At 37.4% G+C, this 21,618-nt stretch overlaps 3 protein-coding genes across 4 annotated transcripts; all 3 read left to right on the top strand.

Moving 5' to 3' along the window:
* The first annotated feature begins 1,274 nt into the window (after positions 1–1,274).
* On the top strand, positions 1,275–11,346 carry LOC110696261 (lysine--tRNA ligase, chloroplastic/mitochondrial-like). Of its 2 annotated transcripts, XM_021873544.1 has the most exons (14): positions 1,275–1,540; positions 1,803–2,015; positions 2,089–2,200; positions 2,289–2,397; positions 2,477–2,534; positions 2,809–2,877; positions 3,604–3,711; positions 4,326–4,418; positions 4,560–4,664; positions 5,707–5,913; positions 6,104–6,198; positions 8,779–8,869; positions 9,398–9,556; positions 10,824–11,346. In XM_021873544.1, the coding sequence occupies exons 1-14, from the start codon at positions 1,337–1,339 to the stop codon at positions 10,914–10,916; spliced, it is 1,716 nt and encodes a 571-aa protein (XP_021729236.1). In that variant the 5' UTR covers positions 1,275–1,336; the 3' UTR covers positions 10,917–11,346. The 2 variants fall into 2 exon arrangements, with proteins under 2 accessions (XP_021729236.1, XP_021729237.1); XM_021873545.1 differs by lacking the exon at positions 3,604–3,711.
* Positions 11,347–12,264: 918 nt separating this feature from the next.
* Positions 12,265–16,427, top strand: LOC110696260. The gene is made up of 10 exons (XM_021873543.1): positions 12,265–12,415; positions 12,501–12,566; positions 12,661–12,734; positions 12,819–12,951; positions 13,147–13,220; positions 13,321–13,854; positions 14,490–15,079; positions 15,195–15,408; positions 15,579–15,725; positions 15,815–16,427. Exons 2-10 carry the CDS (start codon positions 12,539–12,541, stop codon positions 16,049–16,051), a joined length of 2,031 nt encoding a protein of 676 aa, XP_021729235.1. The 5' UTR covers positions 12,265–12,415; positions 12,501–12,538; the 3' UTR covers positions 16,052–16,427.
* Positions 16,428–19,324: 2,897 nt separating this feature from the next.
* Positions 19,325–20,068, top strand: LOC110696265. Its single transcript, XM_021873547.1, has 2 exons — positions 19,325–19,571; positions 19,655–20,068. Exons 1-2 carry the CDS (start codon positions 19,365–19,367, stop codon positions 19,793–19,795), a joined length of 348 nt encoding a protein of 115 aa, XP_021729239.1. The 5' UTR covers positions 19,325–19,364; the 3' UTR covers positions 19,796–20,068.
* Positions 20,069–21,618: the final 1,550 nt, after the last annotated feature.

The raw sequence follows: 21,618 nt of genomic DNA, 5'->3' as shown, positions 1-21,618 counted from the left end.
ACAATTTACTCCCCTCTTCCCCCTTCTTGACTGCTTCTGTTAAATTATCTGCTTTGTACCTCAGCCCCATCCTAACACCACCTTCGCCCCCACCACGCCCAACCCAACCCAAGCCCACGACACCCTCCCCAAACTTGATCAAGATTCCTTCGTTTAATTATTAAAAAAAAGAGCAGATTTTAACCCAATACTAGTCCACCTCGAGCTCTTTGAAAATGATTTGAAGTTTAATGGGATTTTGTTATTTTGGAGATTTTGGGGGTGAAGGGTGCACTGAAATTGGAGATAATTAGCATTGTTTCTATGTCATAATATTTTTTGGGTTAAATTTGATTTTGGTATGGGAAATAGCTGATCTTGGATGTTCTTAGTTGAGTGTTTAAATTTTTGTGGAGCTTGTAATTTTGTTGGTCTTGGCTTGTTGCATTTGATTGATTAAATGTTGGAGCAGTGGACATGAAGGAGGATGTGAAGGGAGGTGGTTGTGTACTTGTGTTTAGGAACCTTGGCAACCATAATTATTAGCAGTTGGTTGAGCATAATTCAAATATAGGGCAAAGGCTAGGACATAAGGTTGGGTGGCGTTGGGCACCGTAACCATGGTTTTCAGAGGTCTGAAATAGAGAGGAATTTTGTTTGGGAAGGAGGAGGATGATAAGAAATCTAGAAATTTGTGAATAAGAACCTTTTATGAGACCGATTTTGTGAAAAATGATCTTTTAAGATAAAAGTTGTGAGAAAGGAACTTATAAGTTTGTGTAAAAAAAAAAAAAACTTATAAGTTGTGTGAGGTTTTGAAGAGAGGACATAGTTGGTTTTCCGGCTAGTCAACACCTAATTCTAGTGTTGACTTTTACGTGCCTAGCATATGCCATTGAAAAAAGATCTCTAACTACTATTTTTCGCACGTTTCTCCTCATGTGCCTAGCACGTGATTGTTTGAAATGGAGGAAAATATATTAAAAAAAAGTAATAAAGTGTCTTCTTTTTTATTATTATTTTTTTTATTTTTTAATTTAAGTCATGTGTTAGGAACATGATAGTCAATGCCGAAATCACGCATTGACTAGCCGGAAAACCAACCAAAATTCTTCTTCACAACCTCACACAACTTTTAAGGTTCAATCTCACAAATTTTGTGCTCCTTATTCACAAAATCGACCTCTATAAAGGTCCTTCCTTAATAGCCCACATATTATAAAGGCCCAGGATCAGTTCCAGGCCCATAGGGTTAATTTAGATTGGGTTATAGTGTGGTGTAGTTGTGGTAAGGAAGATAAAATCTGTGGAAGTAGCAGAGGAGAGAGAGAGAGAGGCGGGGAAGAAAACGACGACGATGATGGAGGGAGTGAAGATATGGAGTCAATCATCGCAACAGTTGAAGCAAATCCTGCAGCTGAACTTGAATTCTAATTTGTGGTTGTTTCCGCGGTGGAAACCCCGACGTTTTGTGAGCTGCGCCTCCAGTACCACCAGCCGCAAACAGTCGCCATCTTCTACCTCCGACAAGGAAGCCGTGCGCTCACTCCGCATTAAAAAGGTTTCTTATACAGTAGTTTAAATCTATTGATTCATCAATGCATTCATTCGTTCATCAAATTGAGCATTAAAAAAGTTTCTTATAAAATTGAGCATTAAAAAGGTCTGTTATAAAGTAATTTATATATCTGATTTATCAATGCATTCATTCGTTGATCAAATTGAGCATTAAAAAGGTTTTTATATGCATATATCTTGATTCCTCAATGCATTAATTTATCTATAACCATTGAAGCATTATATTACAGTGTATTATATTATAGGTAGAAGAATTGAGGAGCAAAGGGTGCGAGCCTTACGCCTACAAATGGGATAGGAGTCATTCAGCAAGCCAACTTCAGCTTGATTATGAGCATCTTTCCAGTGGCGAGGAGGCTGCTCATGATTACGTCTCTGTCGCCGGCAGAATTATGGGCCGCCGTGCTTTTGGGAAGCTCGCCTTTCTCACATTGCGTGATGATTCCGGAACTATCCAGGTCTTCTTCTTTATTCTCTCATTATGAATCGACAATGCTTTGCATACTCATATTAGCCCTCATCTTGTTTCAGCTTTACTGTGAAAAGGATAAGCTTTCTCAACTTGAGTTTGATCGTTTAAAATCACTTGTTGATATTGGCGATATACTTGGTGCAACTGGCACCTTGAAAAGAACTGAAAAAGGTCTAAAGCTTCATCCTCCTTTTATTAATTTCAATGTCATTATTGTTTGCAATTCATATGTTTACCCGAGGAATTCTTGAAATTGCAGGGGAGCTCTCTGTTCGTGTCACCTCATTTGCTATCCTTACAAAATCTTTGCTTCCACTGCCAGACAAATACCATGGCCTCACGGATGTGGATAAGCGCTACCGTCAACGGCAAGTTAAACTTCCATATATAACTTCTCTCTTTTGCCTTCTTCCTGCTATCCATCCTGATGCTGTACTTGTTATCCAGGTATGTTGACATGATTGCAAATCCTGAAGTTGCCGATGTTTTTAGAAAGAGAGCAAAGGTGAGTTCTTCGTGCTTCTTCTATCATTTTTGGGATGACCCTCCTTGATTCATGCCCTTTTATTTGGGGCTGGAGGTAATCATTATCATCTCTACCAAGCATAAAAGGTTCTTAATGTCTGCCGTCACCAGGCAGTTATTCATGCATGTCATCTGATTGATCAGTTATTGGCTCATCCATTCTCTTTAATGCCCCAATATAATTGATGTTAACTTTTACAAGTGCATTTCTTGGGCCTATGAATTATCTGCTAATTTTTTTTTTATTTCAGTAGATCATCTCAGAGATTCGGAAGACTGTGGAATCATTGGGCTTTGTTGAAGTTGAAACTCCAGTACTACAGGTCTGTGGTTTCTGTTACAAGTTACTACTGTGTAATACAAAGTCATGAAACAGTGTAGGCATGGTAGAATGTTGATATAGTTACTTAGTGACTCTTATGGGTGGGACTTACAATCGATTCCAGCTTTCATGTTTTACCATTTGGTTCGTATGCATGGTATGGTGCAACTAAATGCAATCAGGTGTTAAATGGATGGTAGATGGATCTCTCAGTTTTCGTCTCCGATATTAGTATTTCAACTCCTATCTCGATACTTACAACTTGTACTTTAATTTCTATCTCAATTTGATTATAGATCAGTAGCTACCATCTCAGGAACCGCTCTAACGATGTTGGTGTCATAGTTTCTGTTCTTTAAATAATATGGTAAATTGGGATATGTGCAGTAGTGAAGATTCTTTTTGAATGAAGGTACTATAAATGCTTCCTGCACAAGTATCACCCAACCTTTTGTTCTCTTCAACTTATTCTTATTACTTATCAAAGTTATTACTGATTCTTGTTAACATCCGTCTAAACCATACAGATTCAAACCAGGCTAGATGATATAAAATAGACATAGCAGACTGAATTTTTAAAGATAATGATTCTGGCCAGGTAAAAAGAAAAAAAAAATCACACACCAGAGCACCAGACTAGATTGGAAATTTCAGACCATACCAAATATATATATATATATATATATATATATATATATATATTGATACCCACTTATTTATCAACTAGGGAGCAGCTGGTGGAGCAGAGGCAAGACCGTTTGTTACATTCCATAATTCACTGGAAAGGGATTTATATCTGAGAATAGCTACCGAACTTCACTTGAAGAGGATGCTGGTGAGACTTACTATGCTTTTTCATATGGCTTCTGGGTATCTTCTTTCAGTAACTAAACAAAGTGCTAGTAACTGTATTCTCTTGACTGTGCTAAAGTAATGTATGTCTTATAATTACTGCAATTTCAATCTTAGTCAATGTGCTAAATGTCAAGTAAGTTTCTCAACAATTTAAAATGATTATGAAGAATAGATGAATTTAGGGTATGTTTAATTAGTGTTGGAAATTTATACAAACTAACCTCTCTTTGAAAGGTGGTTTTCCTCTCACAAATTATACCTCTGACTACTCTTTGTATAGTTCTTCATTACTAGCTTTTCTCTATTATTATATCAGTAGCACTTGTTACTCGCGTTCCACCAATCCCGATTATTAAGTTAATTTTTTATATTTCTTCTACCGTACTTTCTTCTACCCTATCATATCAGCTACACACTCTCTATCTTATTCCTTGAGCTCCTTCTAGAATAAGTGAGCCCAATAGGAGGCTTAGGTTGATGCTCTTAATGATACTTAGCTTTTACAAACTCTTGCTACAAGTAGCCCTATTGCCATCATCTCTTTCGTTTTTGTGGTTACAATCTTCTCAATTCGCCTTTGGCTTTGATGAGCAGGTTGGGGGCTTTGAAAAGGTGTATGAAATTGGAAGAATATTCAGAAATGAAGGTCTTTCGACGCGTCACAATCCCGAATTCACCACTATAGAGGTTGTAAACTTAAATCAAACTTTTATGTTTTCCTCCATCTTGTCCTGCTTTGCCTTTCCATTAAGCCCTGAGCAGGTTATTGTTGCTACTTTGTAAGAAACGGTCATATTTTAATAATGAATTAACTTGCTTAATTTTCAGTTGTATGAAGCATATTCAGACTATGATAGCATGATGGTCATGGTAGAAGAAATCGTTACCCGATGTGCTCTTGTAGCCCAAGGAAAGCTTACGATAGAGTATCAGGTAAAAAATGCGTGCGTGTGTGTGCACACAAATTCTATATGCAGGTGTTAACACTTGTATTTGTCAACATGCTTGATGCTAGATTGCCAGATGTCCTCTTTCTTTTTCCTTTTCAAATAAGAGTCACTGAGTCAGATTATGCAAACTATAGAATTATAATGAAGCCATATTAGATACTCCATATATATAGAATTTGTTATGGGAAATGATGAAACAACGGGATTATGGAAACTTAATTTTACTTTAGATAGCAACTCTTTGTCTTAATATCTTGCAACAGTTGTTATTTTTGTTTCAACTGTCTGATTATTATACTCCATTTTTTCGTCCTACCTTATTATCATCTGTCTTAATAGAGTAACGTAGTAGCAAGCAGAACTAAAATATCTTCAAAATAAAAATTGGTAGAACAAATTGAAATAGAGGGAGCTGTAGATATATATATATATAAAGTTGATGGGAGTTGGTGAAAGGAGTTTGCTAAAAATTGAGTAAATTGAAGCGGGCAGACCCAAAAACCCCTCAAAATGAAAAGTGGGTAGAAATATATAAAGCTGATTTTGATGAGTTTGCATTTAATAATTTAAAAGGTCAATGCTCCAGGACAGTCCAAATAGAAAGGAGAGTCACATTTGATTGATGCCATGGAAGGTTTATGTATTTTGTTTAAAGCACCAAGTTTCAATCATTTTTGGGTAAAAAATGTCGTAACAAATGGTTTGAATTTCTAATTTTGCCCTAGTAGCTGCTTAAAATCATGCTAAACCAACGTTTTGCACAAAAAAATCATTTATTAATTTTTTGCTCTGAGTGTACTAAGCTAAACCCTTCCTCTGGAATTACTTCTCTCTCTTTTGTATGTGGGTAACACAACTTGGGAGTTGGCACCCCCATTAACATAAGTTTTTTTCTCATTAAAAAAACTTAAAAACCCTAGAATTATTGTTCGATATTTTCTCGCTTGTTTCATATTTGTTAGATTCAATTGATTATTTTAAACATAATATTATTTATCTGATCGAAAGCAGTGGCCTTGATTTAGGGAACAACTATATCTTTAGAACGGCCTTGGAGGAGGGAGACCATGCACAATCTTGTTAAAGAAGCCTCTGGAATTGACTTTAACATGTTTGATGATGAACTTGAAGCTGCTAAGGAAATTACTATGAAAACACTTGGAAGCAACCTTGAGGAAAAGGACAAATTTGCTATAGATAAGTGTCCGTCAGTTGGTCATGTTCTTAATGAGGTTAGCTTTATATCTTTACCTCAGAACTCCCATTAGGCAGTTTCTGTGAATTGGTAGCAAAGTGACGTCATGATATTAGTTTTATTTTTGTGTAGAATATCTCTAGATTGGTTCTCTGTCTGCGGACCTTTTCCATAGTAAATGAACTAATACTTTATTTGTTAACATTACTTTTGTGTTTTCTCTTCAGGTCTTTGAGATAGTTGTGGAACCAAAGCTCCTCCAACCTACATTTGTTCTAGATTATCCCATTGAAGTATCTCCTTTAGCTAAACCACACAGAAGGTAACCTATATATATAGTGTATCTTATCACACATAGGTATTACCAAGTTCATGGGAAATTTTAAATTTTGACTTGTTTATAGCTATTTGCTAGAAACCGATTTGCTCTTAAAATTTAACTCACCAGTTTTTGTCAACTAAAGAAGAATTTTACATAATCAAGTTTCTAAATGATGGTTTGTAGCAATAGAGACCAATGAGAGTGGGCAAGAGTGTAGAAAGTTTAGGGATGTGTTAGACAAAGTAGCAGAGATAAGTGGTTTATGTTTGAAAATTAGGAGATTGTTATCCGTGCTGGTTGTGTAAGAAAGTTTGCCAAACTAGGGAAAAAAAGTAATTTAACTGCTAAAGGTTCAGATGAAAGTAGAAAGCGTTAGAGGTTGCAAGGTAATTGACTTTTACTAGTAGGTCAGAATCGATGAATATTTGCTTTATTAAAGGATCATATAAACCTTGAATTAAATCCTCAGAATCCACGTCGTACTAGGAGAAATAGGGTCTGGCGTAGTGGTGGCCTGGTGGGCTAGTATGATGGCTGTGAGAGGTGGATTCATGATTTTTATTTTGGATGTGCACAATTGTAGATAGCATTCTGAAGTCTAAACCATTTATTCACCATCCAACTTCTTTTACATTTTAATAACACCATTAATAAGGCATCCAAAGTATGCATATTGATTTGGAAAAATTGGTAAAAATAATCCCAACTTTCGCGGTTCGCTCATATCTGAACTTTGATAGTTATTCGCGCAAAATAGTCCTATGTTACCGGTAACCTGATAAAGAAGACACGTGTCATAACATGATTAGTTGAATAAAAAATTACATATTTTTTTTAAAAAAACAACCCCATCCACCACCAACTTTCCGACAACCGCCTCCTCCCACCGCCAGAACCTCGACCCCGCCCTTAACTGCTGCCGCGCCCAGAACCCTGCTGCCGCGCCCAGAACCTTTCTCCCCCACGCCGACTTCGAAGCTGCCACTCCCCATACCCCCTAAACTACCAAAACACCTTCCCAAAAACCTCCTCACTCATACCTGAAACACCTAAAAAAACGCAACCCCACTGCACAAACCCCCTAATCGGCCCTCTCCCACCCTCAATACGCTAGTCTCTAGAGTTTTAAGGGCAGGGGATGGCCGTTTAGAGGTTTTTGCGGGGGGGATAGGCATTGTTAAGGGAGTGGATTGGGCGGTTTTGCGTTAGGTTCTAATAATGGTGGTTTTAGGGTTGAAATAGGTGATTTAGGTGGTACGGGAGTGGAGCGCCGACGCCGGCACACCGGAGGTAGGGTCAAGGCGCCGGCGCGGGGAATTTCAGGCGGAGACGGAGGTGGGTGTTTCCGGGGAAGTCATGGGTGGTGGTGGGAACGTTGGTTATGAGTGGGGCTGGGTTTTTGTTTAATTATTAAAGTTTTTCTTTTTTTTTTTCTTTTTCTTTTTTATTTTTATTTATTTTAATTTTTTAACATTCATGTGATGACACTTGTTATCGTAACTTGCTGTAACAAGTTGGTGAACGATTGGGATCATTTTGAGCAAATGAACCCTTAAAGTTCGGATTATTTAAAAATAATCTAAAGTTGGGATTATTTTGAGCGAACCGGCGAAAGTTGGGATTATATTATCAATTTTTTCCTATTGATTTTCTTATTTGTTTTATTTGGTGTCTAGAAGTTTGGAATGTTATCCTTATACATATTTTCAATGAGTTCATTGAGCTAAAATCATCAATTTGTAATAAGCAAAAAAAAGTGGAGCTTTTTTTTTTTTATTAGTTGATTATGAAATCTTAGCCAAACAACAATTTTGTCCTAAAGTTACTATGATTTACATCCCAACCCACCCAAATAACAATGTCCTAATTTGTCGTTGCACATTTTCAAGTAACAAAACAACTACATCTTATTAGCTTATTTTACGAAACAATTTTATTCAATCAGTGAATGTAGGGCTGACAATCCTTGACCCGACCTGATAACCCGACCCAAAGTTACTGAGAGAAACCTGAACCGAACCTGAACAACCCGAACTTGACCTGATTTGACGCAAATTTCCTATTTCATAATAATAATATTAAGTTTTACACTATTTATGATAATTTTCTAAGCATAATCTGAAATCGACCCCAAGTATGACCCGAACCCGATCTATGGATCCGAATTGCCACCCCTAGGTTAATGGAATCAGCTAGTCAAAACATGCAATGCTACAAGGTAATCATATCAATCAATGCAATCAGCTACCCACTTATTACCTATCAGGGCCATAAATTGGTCCCTTATAAGTTCCTTCATCCACACGTTCCTTCACTTTTTATATTTTTGATTGTTTATTCTGTTGTTTGCATGATTTGCAATTTTTATAATCCTTCACACGGGGTTTTCTCCCCATTGGAAAATTACCAAATTAATTGTGTAGTAACCTTTTTCCGTTGAGCCTGATTATCAACCTCTTAAAGGATTTTTAATCTTGCTTCATTTACTGACATATACAGTTAAACTATATTGGCTGTTTGTGATATCGGTATGATGTATCTATTTTTATACTTGTCTTGTACACTTTTTATTTGATGCAGCTCTGTTGGTCTGACTGAGAGATTTGAACTGTTCATCTGTGGCCGGGAGCTAGCAAATGCATTCTCTGAATTAACAGATCCTATGGATCAGGTAGCAATTCAAATATTTATACAATTCTTTATTTGTACCCTTGTAGTTGGAGAAAAGTATGAAAACAGAGGTAAAGTGGACAAAATTATTTTGTGTTGTCAAAATTCAGGACCTAAGTCCCCATGTCCAATAAGTTGAGCCAGAGTCTCAGGGTAGAGTGTTGTTTTGGGGTTACATAGGCGGAGATATAGTGGTCTCCACTGTTTTTTATTACTTCTGTATCCAATGAAATTATGCTAATACAAATATACAATGTGGAAAAGAATAATGTAATGCAAGTAGAATCGTGAATTAATAATGGCCGCTTGGAGATTATCATTCTAAAATTTAAGAAATTCTTGTCACAACTGTGCTTTTTTGTACAGTTAGAAGAAATATATTGCCGTTCTTGAGATACATGTGGATTAAGATGTGGCATGTTACCGGAAATATGTTGGGATATCTCTCAACATGTACTTGTGTTCCTTTTGCAGTTTACTGAAACTTCTAGTTTTTATTTATTATATGCATATTTTTTTCTTGAGACAGAGGTTACGCCTAGAAGAGCAAGTGAGGCAGCACAATAAGAAGAAGCAATTGGAGGCAGGTCACAAGGGTGATAAAAGTGAAGATAACTCCTATGAGGTGGCTCTTGATGAGGATTTTCTGACGGCGCTAGAATATGGAATGCCTCCAGCTTCTGGGATGGTTCGTGTATATTTTTCTATTTCTTTTTGCGTCTTGCTATCAACCCTCATGAGCATCACCTTCTTTTGAGAATTGAGCATAATTGGCTTGTTAAGCATGTCTCTCTATGCCTTCAAAAAAAAAAAGCATGTCTTTCTATTGTGCTTGAGATGGATTATTTTCTAAATAAACCTAAGCCTTGGTTGTACCGTGCACATCATTGATGAATAAATACTTGTTTAAGGTGAAATTCTTTTCCCGTAGGGTAGGCTAGCTGGTTTTTTTTCCAAGCCTCGACACCCTTCTTAAACTCAAGTTATGTGGATAAATGTCCTTTCTTTTTTACTTGTGTGCTAAAGACATTTGAAAATTATTGGCCATGTGTCACTATCTGAAATTAGGTAGTATTAGGAGTCCCCAGTCTAGATGAGCTTTGCTGTCTTGTTAGGCACTAGGTGGTTCACTGCTATTTGATCGTGTAAGTTTATTTGACCTCATTGTATAGGCAATGTTCTTGTTTGGGAAAATTAGCTCTAGTGTTGGTTTTTGCTTTATACTTACTCTGATGTATCTTATACGGAATTTATGGTTTAAAAGACCTGCAAGTAAAACATGATGGCTGCTTCTGTTTATTGGGCATATTCGCCAAAATAAGCTTCAGTTCCAAGCTTGATTTGCACCCCCCATAAACCTAATATGAAGGTACTCAAAATCACTCATAGAAGTTTGATTTGGTCAAACTTGTGATGGGTTTTACAAAGCTATAAGCTGTCTGAATAAATCTTTTGAAAGCACCACCAAGTCTCTTGTAATTTGCGCTGAGTAACATGCATTCAATTCAAAATTCAGTTATGCCATGATACATTTCATATGTGCCTCATATTTAGGTTTATCTACTTGGTTGAGTGTATGATCCTTTAGCATGAAGGCTTCATTGATTTTCAACGGAGCCAAGATCTAATTAGTTGAGTGGCTTTTCATGAATTTTAACTGCAACAAAAATTTACTGATAAGATTGATTTGTTGGTCAGATACATTATATTTGCATCAGCAGGATAATTGAATTAGCTGAGCCTGCCTGTTTTCAATTATGTATATTTTAATACTACCTCCGATTTTTTTAGTTGTAACTTTGGAATATTTTATATCTCTCAAATAATTCCCCAAAGTTGCAACTAAAAAAAATCGGAGGTAGTAAAGCTTATAGTATCAATTAATTTCTTATTTTTTTACCTATCTATGTATTGTGTGAAGCTGTGAACTAACAGAGAGGAGTTTATCGTGACAGGGATTAGGAATTGATAGGCTGGTGATGCTATTAACCAACTCTGCCAGCATTCGGGATGTTATTGCTTTCCCTGTCCTCAAGGTTCAGAATTAATAAAGAAGTGAGATTTGAATATGAACTGGAGCTGGAACCAACGTGTCTGTCATGTCATATTAAGGATTACCCGTCTGAACATCAAGTGCTTGTTCATGGGTAGCTGCTTCTGGCTTAGCTGAGTTTTGTGTCTTGAGAAAAATTTATTTGTCACATGAATAAGATTTTGTAATTTGAGGAAAATTTTGGATGTACCTTTCTTTAAATTTAGAAATTGTCTCTGCCAAAAAAAAAAAAAAAAAAAAAAAAAATAGAAATGGTCAAGTTCAATCACGAACTTGAGGAAAATATTGGATGTATCACTCTTTAGTGAAATAGAAGGGATCTGTTGTACAAAATGTGTTTGATAGTACGTGAATTGAATTATATGACAAGGAGTTGCAAAGATTAATCTGTTATTTTGGGATATGTTAACGTTGCCTTCATTTTACATACTACCGCCGCCCACATTGTTTTAACAGATCATTATGCCCTTCTCCTATTCACTCTCATGTCTCATCCATTGAACCACTTACTCTTATTTCTTAATTGAAAATGGCTTATCAACTTTGAAGGAAAGCTTTCTCCACCATTGAAGCACCATCTCCTCACCAGCCACCAGGCCCACCACTACCATTGAGCGATATACTCGAATAATGCTACAAGATAAACTAGTTCTTTATATGCGTTGGTTTAAAAACTAATTATGTGCATAATGTCCAGCTCAATTTTTAGTTTCATTTTTATTTTATTCTTTGCTAGTTTAAATCGCTATTAGTGGTGACATCTTTATCTTGAATATAACAGCTATTATCAATAGAGGTTCATGTATTGATGTATAGAACCCTTTGATGGCATTAACAATTCTATATCTAGAAGAACCTTTAATTGAATGAATTGAGTTGTGACTTTATTTCATTTGGGCATTGTTTTTATAGTTGAACCACTAATGAATTTAGTGGCATTTAAAACTAATCCGCTAATGTTGTTGTACATTTGTATTACTAATTGCTTTAGTTTTGAACCTTTAGTTTATAGTTATATATTTCCTCATTTATTCATTATATTTAAGTAGACTATATAAACTATAAAGATTTTAGAATTTCATAAAATCGAAAGAGAAACTCTAATCATTGAGTTATCCGGAGGAAGTATGGAATAATCACTTGAGTTATCAATAGAAGAAGTATGAATAATACTATACCGTTCCGTATTTTAATAAATTATATTTTTTTAATTAATTTTTTTTACAAAAAACTACATTTAAATATGTAATATTATACTATCTCTCATCTATTATTTTATTTAAATTGCTTAAAATTATGGGTCAGTCAAATAAAGATTTATTAAAATGGTTGATTTGGTGGGGGCACGTAACCCCGTGGAGCAATTTGAATCACAGCAATTTGAAGAAGAAAACCCTTTCCTGGGTTTAGCCGCTCTTTCTATCTGTATCTCTGTCTGCCCGTTGAGATTTAGCCGGAAGGAGTAATTGTTGTTTTCCGGGCGGCTGGGAGTGAGTGAGTCCCATTACCCCTTTTCCTTGTCACTCTCTTTCTATCTCTCTTCCTTGCCAAAATCATAAACCCCTTTTTTTTTTTTCAGTTTTTATTTTAGGGTTTAAGCGTTTCCGAGATCTGGCTATGGCAGCTGTTGCACCTTCCGCTGATCGTATCCTTTCTTCTACTTATTATTTCAGATCTGTCTGGTATTTTTAATTGTAATCTGTATTTTGTAACTGTTGATTTCCTTTACTCTAATGTAGAAGCCGCAGGATTGCTGCAGAACTTGTCTTTGGATTCCCAGGCTCAATCCAATTTGGACGAGGCCGCCAAAAAGGTTCCTTTCAATTCATTTCAACTCATTTCAATTATCAGAATAGTTTATCAAATAAGCTGAGTATTACAATTCAATTCAATCCAGCCTCCTACCTCCCAAATGGATACTCCGAACGCAAACGGTGGGTCCAATGACAGATGTGTGACTCCTGTGCTGCCTGATTTCATGGATCCTTCCCTGTGTTATCTTCCCAACACTTATCCTTACTACTATGGCGGTAACTACTTTTTGAATTGAATTATGTTATATCTTTGAATTGAATTTGTTGCATCTTTAAATTGTGTTCTATCTCTGAATTGAATTGCTTATATCTTTGAATTGAATTGGTTGTATCTTTAAATTGTGTTCTATCTCTGAATTGAATTGTTTGTATCATTGAATTGTGTTATAACAATTTGCCTTTGGCTTTTAGGCTACGACGGCAGCTGTAATGATTGGGATGATTACTCTAGATATATGAACCAAGATGGAGTTGAGATGTCTCCAGTGAGTTAACTCTTTGATTTCCAACTCCGTTAGCTTAGTTGCAGCCTTAGCCTTCTATTGACTCACTTGCTTTTTTTTTTTTTTTTTTTTTTTTTTCCAGGCACTCTACGCTGACAATGCTTCTCTTATGTATCATGGCTTTGGTTATGCTCCTTATGCTCCCTATTCTCCCGCAACTTCGCCTGTTCCACCCATGCCTCATGATACCCACCTATTTGGACATCAGCAATATCAATATTCTGCCCCTTATTTCCCTCCTGGAGCTTTTACTAACCCACCACCACCTGAGGTGTCCTCTGCCCCCACTGTACAGACTCCTCTCTCTGGTGACCCTTCTAACGCTGTTTCAAATGTCAATGCCAAGGGACCCAGTATCAGGCCTGCATATCACAACTCTACATACACCGTGCCACCTTTTGGGAAACCTGCTGCTCTTCCTGCTTCTGGTTATCAAGATCCAAGATTTGCATTTGATGGAGTAAGGTCTCCACTTCCTTGGTTAGATGGCCCTGTTTTTGCTGATGGTCACCCAAGGCCTCTTACTAACAATTCGTTTCCTTCGTCGGTGTCACATGCTAATGGACCTCCTCCGTCTTCTACAACTCAGAATTTGCGTCCTCATGCTAGTGTCATGGTACATTATGCCTTCCTTGCTTTCTTGTGTTTGTTGCTGAAACCAATTTAACTTCCTTTTCCTACTTTAGATTGCCATTTATGCCCACTTGAATTCCTATATCAGTACATTATTTTAAACAAACCTTTTAATGTCAATCTAAGGTTTCAACTTGGTATCTCTAAATTAATACCCTGTATACCAATCCCTTCATCTCTTAAAGTTCTTCCTATTTGGATGGTGATTGCCTCACGAAATAAGTTTAAGCAAAAACAAAACTTTTTAAAAACGGAGGAAGTAATCTCACTTATCTTTCTAACGCTGTATTTTATAAGAAATTTCATTGTAATTATCATCTTTTACAATTTCAGGAAAAACCTAATCACCTATTTTGCATGTCCCAAATTAGTATACGTAGCCAATTTTTCGGATGGAGATAATCCTTGATGTATTGATTGATAGTTATGTCATCCTCCTAAATGTCAAATTATAATAGATTCTATATGAAGTGATTGATCTAATGTATGCTCAACTTCCCCTCATGTATTCTGGTTGTGGCTACTATGAATATGGAAGTATGGGTTATTTCTCTTTAATCACTTTAATGCCTAAAGGTTCATCTGAATATAACTTAATGAATTTCTTAAAATTTGTAGACTTTTCATCAACCAAGGCCAATGACTAGCATGGGGGCAACTCATGGGTATATCAACAGGATGTATCCGAACAAATTATATGGTCAATATACTAATGGTGCAAGAGCAGGTCTGGGCTTCGGAAACGATGGGTATGATGCGCGTATCAATGGTCGTGCATGGTTTGCTGTTGATAGCAAGTTCAAGAACAAAGGAAGAGGCAATGGCTACTTGGGTTATGGCAATGAGAACATGGATGGTTTAAATGAGCTCAACAGGGGGCCCAGAGCTAAGGGGTCTAAGAGCTTAAGGAGCTCTGCTCCTGCTGCGTTGGCTGTTAGAGGGCAGAGCAATGTGTCTAGCGGAAGCCAGGATGAGAAGGCAAATTTGAATATGATTCCTGATAGAGAACAATATAATAGTCTTGATTTCAATGAAGGTTATACAGAAGCTAAATTCTTTGTCATCAAGTCTTACAGCGAGGATGATGTCCACAAGAGTATCAAGTACAGTGTATGGTCCAGCACCCCAAATGGCAACAAGAAGCTCGACTTAGCATACAAGGAAGCTCAACAGAAGTCTAGTGGCTGTCCGGTGTTTCTTTTTTTTTTCGGTGAGTTTGGACTCTCCATTATGGCTTGATGTTGATTCACTTTTAAGCTGTAGCAGTTTACTCTGTTCCCAGGAAAATCCGAATGTACTGATGCTTCTGAAAATCAATGTTTAGGTTAATACCAGCGGGCAGTTTGTTGGCCTAGCAGAAATGGTGGGGCCAGTTGATTTTCAAAAGAATGTTGAGTATTGGCAGCAAGACAAGTGGAATGGTAATTTCCCAGTGAAGTGGCACATGGTGAAGGATGTGCCTAACAGCTTGTTGAAGAACATTATTCTTGAAAACAATGAAAACAAACCCGTGACTAACAGTCGAGATACTCAAGAGGTATATCTGATACTCTAGTTCATAAGTGCATACATATATCCCCCCCCCCCCCCCAAACACACACACATACACCCACGCACCCACCCCTTTCTCTCCCCCTCTCCCTTTCTATATGGTGTAATAATTTTTTATTTTTGCCTGTTGACAAGAGCCTTTGTTGGTTGGTTTAGATCAAGTTGGAGCAAGGTCTTCAAATGCTTAAAATATTTAAGGAGCACACCAGCAAAACTTGCATTTTGGATGACTTTGGCTTCTATGAGGTGCGTCAGAAGACTATCCAAGAGAAGAAGGCTAAACAGCAGCAGTTTCATAAGCAGGTTTGACAATTTCACTAGCTTGTTTTTAAGTTAACCGTGCAGTTTATTTTAAAAGTGCATCTTTAAGGCGTGCTGCCTTTGTAATACAGGTATGGGAAGGGAAGAATACGGGGGATAAGAATAAAGACGGAAGCAATGGAGAACAACTGAACAAGTTAGTAGAGGTTGCCTTAGATCTGAGCAAGGTTTCCTTGTCTGTTCACTCTAGTGGTGAGGCCAAGACGTTCTCTGATGTTGGTCTTGCAAAAAGTTTGGAATGTGCGAAGATTTCCAAACTAGGGGTGTCTGAAAATGGTGCAGTGAATGGAGTTGCCAAGGGTTGTTAGCTTCTGCTAGCTGCAATTTTGAAGCCTGATTTTCTGTTTGGTTGTTTGCTGTCTTGGAATAGATAACTACACTGAAGTGCATTTCTAATGCGCAATCCTTCAACCTCAAGGATGTTAATAATTACAGTGAAATAGTGAGACAGTCCATCAGCAAAATCATCAAGAACGTGCTAAATTACTTCCTGGGAACATCATATTGCTCTTGATTTTGAGATAGGTTTTCAGCTGCTAGAGTTTTAGGTCTCCTTTTATATAGGCTTCATAACAGGATTCAAGAGTTTCTCTTAACCGATCCTTTTCTTTATTACTCGAAATATAATTTTTATACAAAGTATTCAATTTTGCTCGTTATAGCAACACTGTTGGTGTCTTTCAATCTTACTTTTATATATTCAAGCACTTCTGTCACCCTTAATCTTAAGATTTAGTGGCATCTTACACAGGGAAATCTTGGATATCATACTATGGATACCAATCATATTTAATTATTTATCCATTACTAATACAGATAGACCATAGCGTGGCATTTTAAAGGGAGTAAAATAGTATAATGTATTTGCTGGTACTTAACAAGGGATGCATAAGTAATTTCACGCATGCGTGAACAAATATACCCCTTGATGTTCTTTAAAAAAAAAAAAAAAACCCTTGATCTGACCAACTCTTTCCATTTTTCTCTCTCTTCCATATGATTTAACTATTTTTTATGTTTGTTATGTATTTGCGATTATTCCCTCTGTTTTAAATACGTGCTCCATTTTTTCATATGCGAAGTTTTAGGAGAAATGATAGATAGTAATAAAATATGGAGGTAGTGGGGTGGGTGGAAGAATATGGAGATAGGTTATAAAAAATGCACCGTGTATCCTCGAAAACTTTCAAAATGCATCATGTACCCCAGAGGTTTGTAAATGTGAACTGTTAAACATCGCCCGCAAATTCCTACATAAAGCCCACAAAATAAGAGTGAAATGACACTTTTGCCCTCAAACTAAAAAACACAATTTCTCTCTCTACTCTCTACTTCCACTTTCTCTCTCTAAATTATTTCCCGAGCTATGTCGAGGCGGCCCGGCAAGGAATTGGCGGCTCCGGCGGTGGGCGGAAGGCGGTTTGCCGGCGAGAAGGTAATTTTTGTAATTTTTTTTTTAAAAAAAAAAACCTCCGGCGACGGTGGGGCGCCAAGGCGAGACGCCACCACCACGGAGAAAGCGCCTAGGCAGGACGCCCGTACGGTGGAGGCGGCGCCTAGCCCAGACGCCACTACCACGGCGGCGGCGGATAGGCTAGGCGCCACAGCCGTGGTGGTGGCGTCTGGGCTAGGCGCCGCCACCACCGTACGGGCGTCTAGCCTAGGCGCCTCCTCCTTTTTTTTTTTTTTTTAATTTTTTTTTGTTTTTTTTTAATTTTAAATTTTATTTTCGAAATTTTTTTTTTTTTTTTTTTAAAATTTGTTTTTCTTTTTTTTAAATTGTATGTTCCCTTTTTTTTTTTAAATTTTGTTTTTTTATTTGTTTTAATTTTATGTTCTATTTTTTTTTTAAAAAAAAAATTGTTTCTGGTTTTAATTTTTAATTTTATGTTCCTATGTATTGTTTTTTTTTTTTTTTGAATTATATTTTTGTATGTAAAAAAATTATAAGTTCCCTTTTTTTTTTTATAAATTTTCTTTAAAATTTTGATGTTCTTCTTTTTTTAAGTTTTTGCAATTTTAAATTTTTTAAGTTTTGTTAGTTTTTTGTTTTTGGTTTTTCTTTGCATTTTTGATTTTTTGTTTTTGTTTATGTTTTTCATTTTTTAGTTTGTTGTTTATATTTTTTGTTTTTGGTTATATATTTTGTTTTTGGTATATTGTTTTGTTCATATTTATATTTTTTTATGTTCATATTTATATTTTTTATGTTTATATTTATATTTTTTATGTTTTTATTTATATTGTGTTGTTTATGTTTTTATTTTTTATGTTTATAATTTTATTTCCGTTACTTGTTTATTTGCTTTTGTGTTTATTTTCGTCCTTTTTTGTATTTATATTTTTTGTTTTTGGTAATATTTTTTGTTTTTGTTTATGTTTGTTTTTTTTTTTGTTTGTAGTTTATATTTTTTGTTTTTGGTTATATTTTTTGTTTTTGGTATATGTTTATGTTTATATTTCTTATGTTTATATGTATATTGTCTTGTTTATATTTATATTTTTTATGTTTATAATTTTATTTCCGTAACTTGTTTATTTGCTTTTGTGTTTATTTTCGACTTTTTTTTAATTTGTTTTCGTTATTATGTTTCGTTATTTACTTGGAGTTAGGCATCGCAATTTGGACCTGGTGTGGGGAAGAGTATTGACGTCGTGAGGAGTACGATCTACTCAATGGAGAGCTCGGGGCCCAGACACGTTAGATCCCGTGGTATTTCGGCCTCGGCCCGCAGAGAACGGGTGCACTGTTCTGCGGATGATCAAGATGATGATGATGATGATGAGGAGGAGGAGGAGGAGGAGGAGGAGGTCGAGGACGAGGATGATGCTGATGAGGATGTCGACGATCAGAGTGGACCATATGATGATTACGGTCCATTCAGTCAGAGGCTTGATGATACGTATGAGACGCATAGGGTAGATGTGCGTAAGGGTCGAGATGGTAGGTTTGTTAGTAGATCTGGCACATCATCTGCGTCCACTGTGTCTGCGGGTAGCAGAAAACGGTCGAGGGCCGTTAATGATTCTTGGATGGTGAGGGGTGAGGTGGCCGGGGGACCTATAGACGGGAGTGTGATTCCTAGCTTTCTAGGACACATCGCTACCCATATTTGGGAGGACCAGGAGTGGGCTTTGGATAGCGGCATTTTGAAATGCCAAACCCGGGAGAGGACTTGTAACTTCTTGTGTAGTTGGGCTGAGGCTTGGCCGGAGGAGAGCGAGATGGTCGGCCGATTGAGGGGCACTAGAGTGAGCCACCTTCCTGCCACCATGCATGAGAGGATTGACTCGACGCTGATCACGGCTTTCGTTGAGCGATGGCAGCCGGACACGAACTCTTTCCACCTTCCGTTCGGTGAGATGACGATCATGTTGCATGACGTCGAGGCCATCCTTGGGATTCCCGTAGAGGGAAACCGAGCATCTGTTGTCACAGATGCGGATCAGGCAGATTTATTGGCGGAGCTGTTGGCGGTGGATAGGGCTGCGCTGTACACAGCGGCACTTGGTGTGTGGGATCACGGCGGTGTTAAGATCTGCGTCGTCGAAGGAGTACGTCGTCCAATGGCCGTCCGATCTGCGTCGTCGAAGGAGTACGTCGTCCAATGGCCGGCAAGCATGATTGGCACGTGGGAGCAGTTTCCGATGGTTGCCCGCATATGGATTGAGCAGCTGCAGCGGCCGCCAACTAGGGTGGCTGCCATGTGTGACCAGCACTACATGGAGTGGTACAACCGGCACTCGCACCCGAGGTTGATCAGAGACGTCCACCACGGCGACGACGCCGATGATGATGATGTGCCACCGCCCACTGCCGTGGATGCGGTACGTCTCATAAAACATTTGTAGTTGTGTTTTTTTTCATATAATACGTCGTTATTGAATTTTATGTGTTTTGTTATGTGTAGTGGATGGGAAAGATGACGCGGTTGGTACACAGACTTTTTGAGGAGAGGGACAACATGACGACTGCAACAGGCAGAGCTGTTATTGATGAACTGGAACGGGCCCTTGAGCAGTGGCAGTGGGCGTCACAGAGAGATTATTGATATGTCGGCAGTGCATTTATATAACATTTTCCTAGTTGTTTGTAAAAGTTAACATTATCTATTCTTATAATTATTATTTTAAGTTCTTAGAATTTGACATTATATTTTTAGTTTTTATAATTTTTATTTTAAGTTGTAATTAGTGGGCATACGAAAATTAAATACAAGTTCACATTTAAATGGGAAAACTAAATACGAAAATTAGAATCCGAAAATTAAATAAATGGGAAAAACATAGCAATAACAATAGAAGGTCACATAGAAAAGGCAACTAGATCGATCAGAATCACAGATGGCCAAGACGAAATCATATCAGCACAATCAGGATGCACAAGGAACAAATGAGTCACCTCCGATGTGTCTTCATCAGATTCAAACCAGTACAGGTAACCACGTGCTTGTGCCTGGTGTAGAAGCTGCTGTATAGGGTTCCTTCCCTCTGACCGTTCAAACCTCAATTTCTGTCTGACGTTGTAGATGTGTCTTCGGTTTGGCTGGTCTTCAGGAAATTTCTCCAACACAGATGCTAATATTTTAGCAGGCTTCACTTGAGCATCACTCATTTCTTTTACAATTAGTTTCGCACCAGGACTTAGGCCACTTAACTGTCGATGACCCACTTCATATGCGATCATCTCATGGTTGTGATACCCCCATTTACCGTAACTCTTCACTTCCCAACCGTCACCCCTTTGCTGTTGTCGAACCTTTACTCTGAACTGACACCCACAACCTTTCCGCTTTGTATCAAACCGAATCGCTTGACTGAAATCTCGTTCCTCCCTTTTGCGATAACGGTCGCATCTCAAAATGCGATCCATTCTACCATCCCGTTGAGATTTATGAGTTGCTACTACTAAACAAAAACCTGATCTAATTGCAACATGTTTCGCCCAATCAACCGCTTGTTGAGCATCTTCGAACAGACCATCGTGTACAAAAATCCCACTATAATCATTTCCGTCTCCACCATAATCCTGCAACAATAACATATAAATATAATCACATAAGATTAGATTAAATTAATACATTTGACACAACATTAGCACAAAAGCAAAAACAATAATAAAATATAAACAACAAACAAAGAAATAAAAAACATAAACAAAAAGTATTCAAAAAAAAAAAAAAAAAAAACAAAACACAAAAATAAAAAACATAAACAAAACTTTAGATTAAATAAAAAAAAAAAACCAAAAAAAAAAAAAACAAAAAAAAAACATAAACATAAAAAACATAGCGATCAAAAACACAAAAATCAAACACAAAATTTTACATTACATTTTAAAACAATTAAAAACAAAACAAAAAAAAACCAAAAAAAAATTGTAACACAAAAAAAAAATAAAAAATAAACAATTTTTAAATTAAATTAAAAAAAAAAAAAAAAAAAATGCAGTGGCGCCTAGCCAGGACGCCGCTAATGTGGCGGTGGCGTCTAGCCAGGACGCCGCCACCGTGGCGATGGCGCCTGGCCTGGACGCCGCTTTCATGGTGGCGGCGTCTTGGCCAGACGCTACGGCCACGGTGGCGGCGTCCTGGCCAGGCGCCCTACCTGCGGAGGCAGCGTCCTGGCTAGGCGCCGCCACCACGGTCACGGCGTCCCGGCAGGACGCCAGCCGCCAATTCGTGGTTTTAGATGGCTTCGTACCTCCTTTTCCGGCGTCAACGGCGTCTCTCCGGTGCATCTAGCCGACGTTGAGGGCTCTTCGGTTTCACTCGGCGATCCAGTCCTGCTCCACATTTTTGGTGAGTGAAAATTTTCAATTTCGGTAAAAATTAAAACAAGGGCAATAATGTCAAAATTTTTTAAAAATGTGGGC

Source organism: Chenopodium quinoa, unplaced genomic scaffold, assembly GCF_001683475.1.
Source record: "Chenopodium quinoa cultivar QQ74 unplaced genomic scaffold, ASM168347v1, whole genome shotgun sequence".
NCBI classification, from domain to species: Eukaryota; Viridiplantae; Streptophyta; class Magnoliopsida; order Caryophyllales; family Amaranthaceae; genus Chenopodium; species Chenopodium quinoa.
Note: the sequence above shows the minus strand (reverse complement) of the source record. Positions and strands in the feature narration are given on the sequence as shown.